Genomic DNA, 9,699 nt, shown 5'->3' on the forward strand with positions numbered 1-9,699 from the left:
AGGACATACATTTTCAGCCAGGCTGGTCAATCAGGACTGTAACATACACTTTGAACTAAGAAACATATGCAAAAAAAAAAGTCTTTGGCAACTTTTGTCCATTTTGTAACTGATAATGTATATTTGTTTCCTCTAGATCTTTTGAACGCTCACAAGAATAGAACAAGTACTTTCCAAAAGAATATAGTAAGCAGCATCTTGCTTCACCCCTCTGGTCAGCCGGTCCTATTGTCGCGTGGTGAGAAGACAAATGGGCTTTGCAGTGTCCACTGACGGCAGCTGACCTTGATAACAGCCTCTTCTAAAATCACTGGGAGTATTTACACCGCAAAGCAGCTACTACAAGAGGTCATCATCGCCAAAGTCAAACTGTCCCCATAAGTGCTCCCACGAATATATAAATGACAAGTACAACCTTAAATCTGATGTGGTATTAAATAAGGAATCAAAAGCACTTTAATAAGGACATGATATGAAGTAAGGAGGCTATGGCAGTTTAAACAAGAAGGGTTAACATTATTACATAAAGAGAATTTAAATCCTGCTTTCCTCCCAGGGAAGATGCTGGCCCAAGCCTCCATTTCCAGAGAGCTTAGACACAAACCTCTGCATTGTGCTATCCTCTTGGTAAGTACTCCTAGCTCCACACAGAGGAAAGCATGGACAGGGAAAATACTAATAACTGAAACATGCCAAGACCCATTTTTTGGTTCTGCAGCAAAATGTCCAGTTGGAGATGTTCACTTCACCTCTGCGTCCACCAGAGTGGATGACTTCTGCCAGGCTCAGAGTTAACAGTACAGCCAGCAGTGCACCAAGGCTCAAAACCATGCTATGGCTCTAGTTTGCTTTTTTGATTTTAGTTTTTGTTTTTCTTTTAAACCTTAGCCAGTGCTGGAAGTCTTGCTTATAGAAATGTTTTCATAGCTTCAAGATTAGTCTGCAAGATACATTTTGCAGATAAAAATTTACAGTGTAAAATGCAGTTCATCTAAGCTTGTTTCTTAAATGGGACACTCCAGTTTTGAAGAATGTGTATCTGTGCTAATAACAGCACTACAACTTGTGCACGGGTTTACAATACACTGCTTGTGATGGTCAATTAAAAGCAGAAACAGTTGCAAACAAGTGAAAAAGTCATACAAAGAGTTACATAAAACAAGGCTTCATTATATATTTCTGTTGTTAGGAAGCCCAATAAACATAGAACTGGAGAATTACTCTGTTAAGTTTCTCATCCATTGTATTCTTAAAATCATTAAATACCCTGAGAGACAGAATCCCTCTATTTCTCTGTGTTGTGCAATACCAACGGAGCAAAGAAGGAGCATGGCATAAGAGGCAGGGGATGAACAGCAGAATGTGGCAGCTGAGGTACAGTCAGTGGTGCACCACTGTCAAGATTTGGGAAGGGAATGCCATATAAAAATAGGCAGGATAAAAGCTATATGCTAACTCCCTCTCCCTGGGTAAGAAGGGTTAGGGTGCATATAGAAAAGGTATGCTTACAGTTGACAAGATTAAAAAAATGCTAATATGAATAGAACAAATAGCTGTTTCTATGCTTAGATGGTGTAGATGGTTATGCTTTTATTTAGATTGTTAGAGTGCAATGTGAAGTGGCATGGGGAGTGACTTTCAAACAGCTAGGAATATTCCTTCAGAGGCATTAGACAATCATGGCTGTGACAGGCAAAAAGAGAGTTTGTATAGTTAATGACGGTTAACAACAGAAGAGCGTTATTTAATCCTCCACTCCAGCTAGCCTGGATAAGAGCAGGGCTGCTCATGTTTTCAGAGCAGCACTACAGGGATGTCTCAGCTCAGATGGTCTCATGACAAACCAGAAACAACTGAAGTCCCCTCTCCCTTTTCTTCTTCCCAAGCACTCCACACTTGCCAGACTCCATGCAGATGTAGTAACAAAGAACAAAACCAGCAGAAAACTTCTTTGGTAAGAAGCACTAGTTATCTACAGCTGGCACAGCAGCGGAAGAAAGGATACAAGGACCAGTGGGACCACTCCAGCAGCTGCTTGACACCATATCAGCTTAATTATAACCTGAAGAACCATCAGTACTGCTGACAGCTCTGGTTAATTACCTCTTTGTCTTCACCATGCATCTTCACCAGATAGAGGAAAATCCGAGAGTTTCTGCTACCACCACACAGAACTATATAGCCACTGTAATCACTGAGAAAAATGGAAAACAATTCCTGAAGTCCCAGAACAAGAAAGTAAAGAAATACACCCTCTACATAAGATGTTCTTGAGCTACTGCAAATTTCTGGCAGACACTATTCGAAGGGAAGAGAAGGAGAACTACTTGATTGTTGATACTGACAGCAGTGACTTACAGCTCCATGCCTTTAATGAAGATACCTTTCCACCGTTTCCCACATACTACACCACCTTAAAAAAAAAACTGAAAAAACAAACCCTAAAGACAACTCCCCTCATCCCAAACTCCTTGACAATTTAAATCACTCCATATAAATATATGGAAATAAGACCTAGAGCTTCAATCCACGGTTGGGGATTGAATCCTACTGAGGGGGGAGTTTGTCAGAGTAGCAGTGCATGCATGTAAAAAGTATGTAATTTCAACACGCATAAAGTAATGTTTATGTGCAAATAATAAATGTAAAGCACACAAATGTATTTTTATTAAAAATGTGTAACATGAACATTGTGGGCAATAGAAAAGAGTTACAGATACACAGATATGAAATTATGAGACATGTAATTCAGAAGAAAAATTCTCAAGGGCACAAACGACACCAGAGGGTTCCCTGTGGATGAAGACTACAACCCAAAGAATAGGAGGGAAACACAGTGACCGCACTTTCCACACGCAGCTAGCATCACCATGCTTCAAATTACAAATGCACTACAGGCGCAGGGAGGCCAGCTGCGAGGCAGCGCGGCCATGGGCCCAGGAGCAGGGGCGAGTGAGCTGGGAGCAGCCCCTGAGGGACCTCCGCTCGGCTCTTTGCCTTCGGGCACAGTGCCGGGGAGGGCACCATCACCCTTCCCCTGCCGAGCCACTGGGGCTGCTACTCCCTGACACAGAGGCCTGGTGTCCAAGGACCTCTGCCACAGGAATACGCCGGCTGGCACGCAGAAAGTTTTAAAGGCTCTTTGCTTCCGCTCCAGCCTGCTTCAAGGCAACAGACAAACTAACATTTCAAGAAACTTGTTTCCCTCAGGAATAAATATTTATAATGAAGCTAATCCGAAGGCCACACTGTTCCCAAAGAAATTCAGCAACAACAGTGAGTTCACTTAATCTCCAGTCACAAGGTTAATCATCTTTTTCCTCTGGCATAAAAATGGGGCACACAAAAAATATCTTATGTAATTCATTAATGTTATGCATGAAGTGTCTAGAAACAAGATATGGGTATTTAAAAAAAAAATCACTGAATCCGGCTCAAAAGAGCTAGATCACATAGACCTGGTGTACCTCATAAAAATCAAGTTTTATTACAAAACAAAGAGTCAGGCAAAGAATCTTGTGGATTGTGTAGAGCATCTGAAGACAAAACATGAACTCTGAAATTTTGAGTTAAAAAAGGGGATGGTAGGATGGCTACCTCACGCAGAAATTGTCTGTTGACCTCTGTTCATGAAAGCATTGCATTTTGTCTCTGGAGCAGTTCCTTCTAAAGGAGTGAAAAAAATTAAATTACTCCTGATGGTGTCAGTGGAATTAGGATCAAGCCCTCCATGTAAAAGGCACAGCAAGCGATCCTTCCCCCATTACTCCTTTAGTTATTACCAGTGAGATACAGGTAAGTCAGCTTACGTGGGTGCGGGTGTGAGGAAAAGGGAGACACACTCTGAAAATTCAATAAATATACGTAACGATTATGCACCAGACAACTAAAAGTATGAGGCCAGAGGGTTGGATTTGATTTTTACATAAGTGATCCTATCTAGAACATCTTCACTCAACCAATCTATATTGTTACTTATGCCAAATTATTTGTTACCCCGAGGCACCCTGTATGAAGTCACTGGGATCGTACGTTCAAAGACTACTCACTGCACAGCCCTTTACACTCCAGACCATCCCACTTTCCTGGGGCTGCTCCAAAACCCATGGAATGAATCCACAGGAAAACATGACCCAATATATTATCTACCTCATATGCAAGTGGCATTTCTTTGACACTTCACCTTCTCTAACACAAAAAGCAACATAAGCTGAAGGACAAAAATAATAATAAAATGTTTCACTGCATGAACTCCTCCTGCTGCTGACATGCAAATCCAGAAGTTAGTCGTGTCACTTAAGCACCACTCAAAAGTATTCAAATACAATTACTGCATTCTTCCCTAACACAGAGCAGAACAATAAAGTGCTGAAAATGGCAGCTCTAGTTTCCAGAGACTTTTCCTGTTTTTTTAAAAAAAACTTTTGAAGGTAACAATCACATAAAAGGACACAGAAATATCGAACACTGACCAAGAGCCATCCTCATATTTTGCCTTCGTCCTCATAGACTTCATATAAAAGTACTCATAAACAAAAGAGAGGAATCTTGGGCTTCAAAAGCCCAGTTTTAAGATGGCACAAAACTGAATTTGACAACAGGCATCTCATTTTCAGCAAAACTCAGTATTCACACTACTGAGCTCCTGAAACTGTAGTTACTGTTTTTAGTGCCTGGATTGAAAGTGAAGCTTTGATTTAATACTAAAACATCCTCACATTTTAAACCCTCAAGTGAGGATTTAAATAATAGTTGCAGAATTAAAACTATAGTCTGTACTTTTTTTCAAGCCAAGATTATTTTTTTTATTCCTATGAAAACCAGTATGTGTATTTTCGAAAGATGATTCGCAAGAATACGTATGATCCTGAAAAAGGACCTCATCAAGTTGCAATCATTCATGAAAAAATCTAAACTGTATGACCACGGTCGCAATGACCTGGCATACCTCCTCCCACACTGTCAGTATGCATTTGGGAAAAAAAAAAATATTAAAAAAAAATCTCAAAATACTTTTCCTACTGACATTGTAGGATGTGTGAGACCTATGTTTTTAAAACACTGTTTTAAAACCTTTCTTTGTGTTTGTAATTTTTACTACTCTTAATGAAAGGCTATTCTTATTGACTGAGATATATATATATGTATATAATATTACCATTTGAACATCAGGATTTTTTTAACCTATACATGCTTATTTAAGCAAAAGTATAAATTACTATATGTTTACATTGAGACAAAAAAAACCCTCATGGAATAAGGATACTATTGAAATGTACTTTGTATTAATAACTGGCATCAATCAGTTAGTTAGACAGAAATCTGCGCTTCATCAAAATGGTTAAAACAGAAGTATTTTAGAAAAGCTTTCACAAGATTAAATTATCCAATTAAATTAGGATATATAACAAAAAGGTATGATACTGTTATTGTATCAGGTTGGTTCATTTTTTAAAATGAGTTAATTAGTAGAGCAAGTGGAGAAGACTGCTGTCTTTTCACTTGACCAGTATAGTTTTCATTGGCATAGTAATGAGGAACATTATCTTTGCCTGCAAAAGAAACTACTATTATCAAAAGGTGTCATCACATTGCAACAAGAACTGGTTAAACCTTGGCAGCTGAAGTGTGTAGTTCTTCACTAGTCAAGAGCTTCAAAAGTTTTATAAGAAAATATGTATAGCGTCAATATTACAAGATAAGTTAAACGAAGTATAGTTGGTTATTTTAAGCTTGTTGTTGACGTTTTCTTCCATCAAAATTTATTTTAAATGTGGTTATATTTAAAAATGGCGTAGAATATTCACACCATTTTATCCATATGCTAAATGGAAAATTAAATGCTTTAGAACCCACAGCTGTCATTTGAACTCTATTTGTATTTATATAGCAAGCAATGACACTTGTAGACTGTCTTTCAGCAGTACCTCAACATTAGCATAAGCACTGCAAATCAGAGACAGCATCCTAATTACTACCCTGCAAGTGTCATAAAATGCACCAAGCAAACTACCAAACTGAGGCGACCAGAAAAAAAGCACGGGGCGCTTCTCCTCCCTCTACTCCCACTCATGGCCAAAGAAGCTAAGCTACTCGCAAGAACGTTAAGCCTAGCAATTTGGACAAGTCTCTTTTCCTCTCATAGTTTTACTTTCCCTGCACTTTTCCCCTGACTGTCATCTAATGAAAAAGGCTGAATTACACTTTCCCCTCGGTACAGCTGTGCTTCTATTGTGTAACGATGAAGAAAAGGTCAGCGTAGCGCAGCCGAGCACACCACGGACGCGGTGAGGGACCGGTTTTCCCGCCCCCCGCTCCAGTGCGGCGGGCTGCCAACACACAAGCCTTGCCTTGGAACGGGCCGGACTCGGGCCCCCTTCTCCGGCAGCCCGCGGGGCCCCAGGCGCGGGCCGAGACCGCAGGCAAAGCCCAGCAACCGGCGCCGCCGGGCCGCGTCCCGGGGAACATTCGCAGGCTGAGCTCGGCGGGCCCCAGCCGCCGCTTGCCCGCTCAGGGTGGACGGACCACCACCGGCTGCCGGGACTACCCTCCCCCAGGGAGTCGGCTCGGAGTCTTCCTTACACCGCCTCCCCGGGCTCGGGCGAGGGGGAGGCGCCAGCCCGAGCTCGGGGCTCGGGTTTGGGTCTGAGGGGGCAGCTGCTCGTCCGCCACCACCACCCAGCCCTCGCACCGGGGCAGCGAGCCCCGGCGGGTGGCCGGCGGCCGCGGGGGAGCACGGCGAGGCCGCCGCGAAGGGCGCAAGGAGCGCCGCCGGCGGGGCCGCGGCTCGGCCCTGAGGGAAAGCCAGGGCGGCGGTTGCCCGCCTCGGCCGCCCGCGCCCAACCCGCCAGAACCCCCTCTCCTCCCGCCCGCGCGGCGCGGCGCGGCCCCCCCTCCATCCCGCGCGCACGCAGGTACCTTCCTACTGGGCATCGCCCCCTGACAAGGCAGCCACGTCCCGTGTCACGTGACGGGGGAGCCCCACGGGGAGGGGCAAAGGGGAACCCCCAGCCCGCTCCCCGCGCGGGAAGGCGGAACATTCCCTCCTCCCCCCGTGAGCCGGCAGCCACACCCCCGCCCTTTCCAGCTTTGGCGCCGCGAGAACCGCGGCTCCTGATTGGACGGGCGTGGCGGAGCGCGGGTGACCGAGCGAAGAAGGCAGAGGTTCCCGAGGAGGCGGGGGATGCCGTATGCACATGCGCTCTGGGGGGGGCGGCAGGCCGTTGGCGGCGGGGCGAGGTCTGCAGCCGTGAGGGCACGGGCGCAGCTGCTCCTTTCTCTCTCGTTTCCCCGCCGCGGTGGTGCGGGGCGTCGGCCGCTCCCTTCCCTCCCTGCGGGGCTCCGAGGCGCAGGCTGCCACGCCCCAGCGCAGGGCAGGTCTTCCTCACAGCGCGGCGGTTGTAAAGGAGGCGTTAACGGGCTCCGCGCGCGTCCACCTACCGGCCTTCGCGGGGCGCAGGAGGAGCCCCGGCGGTGGAGGGGCGCCGCTCGGCTCGGCCGAGTGGCGGGGCAGGAACCGGGAGCCGCCGCGGTTTTCTCGGCGGGAAACGCCATTGCTGGCACCGCGTCCCTCCGGCCTGGGCCGGTTTGGCCTGCGGCCCCTTGGCCCGCCGAGCCGCCCCTGCGGCCCCAGGCGGAGCTGCGGGGGCTGGGTCCTCTGCCCTTGCCCTGGCGCTGCCTGAGTTGGCAGCTCTGATTTCTCAGGGGGCGGTGTGGAGAGCTATGTCTGAACTGTATTTGTTGTGAAAGAAGTTCTCCAGCCTGTTCTGCCTCCGCATCCTTCGTGATATCGAAGTTCACTCAGAAGTAAATCTCAAAAGAATGATGCTGATAACACCACAAAGAAATAAACAAAGCACTGGGGTCTGAACTCTGGCGAGATACCTAAGCAAGTAACATCTAAACAGAAGATGCTTTATGAAAACTATGTTTGCCTCTAAGCCATTAACTGAAGATTTTTAACTCCCTAAACTAACAACAAATAAGCAGATAAATTTACAGGCAAAAAGGGTAACGTCAGTCCCAATATGTAGGGACTTGGAATTGCAAATGCTTTGAACTGACATTCTCTTCCAGAAAATTATAATTGCAACTAAAGGAAAAAAGGCTGATGACCTTTGAAAATGTTTTTCTGATACAAGTGGAAACACTGGCAGAAAAGGGTTAGGTTATTTTTTTATTGCTTTTTGTATGTTCTTGAGAAGGTCACTTAGGCTGTCAGTGCTGCTGTGAAGAAACAGTAAGAATAATCTTTGTAAAATAGGATAATTGTACTTTGTATCTCATAGCTTAATTAGAATTTGTAAAGCACTTCCGTTTTGACAGAAGGTACTGTATGACTGCATTTTTTATTATTAAGCCCTAATTACGTATATCTATGTTTATAGTCTACAGTTTGTATTTTTTCCAAGGCACCCTGTGGCCAATACCCATCTTGCATTCCATTTATAAAACTGCCACTAATTAGAAGTGGATTTTGCAAAGAGAGGAGAGCCAGAAACATCATCATCCAAACCCCACGCTGCCTTTGATTGTTATGTTCAAAACAGAGTTAAAAGCACTGTGTTCTCATCCTTCCAAAAATTTGCAGTATTTCTTCTGAAATTACCAGACTGACAAATGAATTCTATTATATATCATCAAAGTGGTTTTCTTTGATATTTGAAGAAGTTATTGCACTATTCAGTTAAATAGTCTGTGTTAGAGCTAAATCTCAGAGAAGTACGTGGGCCACAGAAGTCTGGTCTGCTTAGTGAGTCTGTACTACTTTTTTCCATACATAAACTTCTTTCAAGGATTCCAAGATGCTCACACCTGGGAGGAACTTAGAATCATAGAATCCTAAGAAGGTGACCCAATCAATAGATTCCTTTATTTGTTTTCATGTTCCTCACAAAGAAGCACTGAAATGACATGGAAATAGAGGAAATGGGTCAGAAAACAACCCTATATATTAGGAATTAAAATAGAGCCGTGATTGTTTTTTAAAATAATGTTTCTGTGGAGAAAGAATACTAGATGCTGAGATTCTTCAGAAAAGCTTAGGTTTCATAATACCAGTATTCAAGTCTGTTAAAAATTTCTGTGCATTATACTTTCAAAAGTCATAATGCAATTGGCTATGTAATTTTTGAAGAACTTTTTATTCATGTACATTTGCAAGCATATCTGTGTTCTTACAGGCTTAAATAATAGTTGGAGTCTGCTGTTTTCTTTGATATGCTGATTGACTGTGCTCAAGATCAAAGTTGCTGCTGCTCAGGGAACATTAAGAAATTTTTATACTTCTTGTATTTTTATTGCACAAAAATTCTATGAAAAACATAAAATTCATGTTAACAATAAAACTGAATTTCCTTAGCGAAGTCCAGAAAAAAGAATATTTATTTGTCGGTGGTGCTGTTGATTGCATCTCTGTTTCTGAATCCACATGTAGAAAGAACTTCTCTCTCAAAGAAATAAGATGTATTTTATAAAAATGAATCCAATGATAAGGAGGGTTAAATTACTGAAGTTTGGAGAACTTGTTTGTATTGATTGAATGTGCCTGTCCTTCATTCTAACATGGGTTTATGGATTCATTTCCTCTTACGGAGCATTAAGTTACAGCTCTAAAAGCTTTCTTGTGTACAAAGCCTGGTACGGACAATGTCAAATTCAAACGTAGAGAAAGGTTTTTGGTTTGAGTTGTTTCCTTAG

General features: G+C 43.7%; 1 protein-coding gene across 1 annotated transcript in view; it reads right to left on the reverse strand.

Annotated features, from left to right (window-relative positions):
• The window catches only part of SPIDR (scaffold protein involved in DNA repair), a 206,434-nt gene extending 199,436 nt beyond the window's left edge, over window positions 1-6,998 (reverse strand). The window contains exon 1 of the mRNA XM_059836060.1: window positions 6,919-6,998. Within this exon, the coding sequence (XP_059692043.1) occupies window positions 6,919-6,933 (15 nt within the window). The 5' untranslated portion in view covers window positions 6,934-6,998. The remainder of the gene's footprint in view (window positions 1-6,918) is intronic.
• Window positions 6,999-9,699: the final 2,701 nt, after the last annotated feature.

The sequence above is a fragment of the Gavia stellata genome, chromosome 3, assembly GCF_030936135.1.
Source record: "Gavia stellata isolate bGavSte3 chromosome 3, bGavSte3.hap2, whole genome shotgun sequence".
In the NCBI taxonomy this organism is placed as follows: domain Eukaryota; kingdom Metazoa; phylum Chordata; class Aves; order Gaviiformes; family Gaviidae; genus Gavia; species Gavia stellata.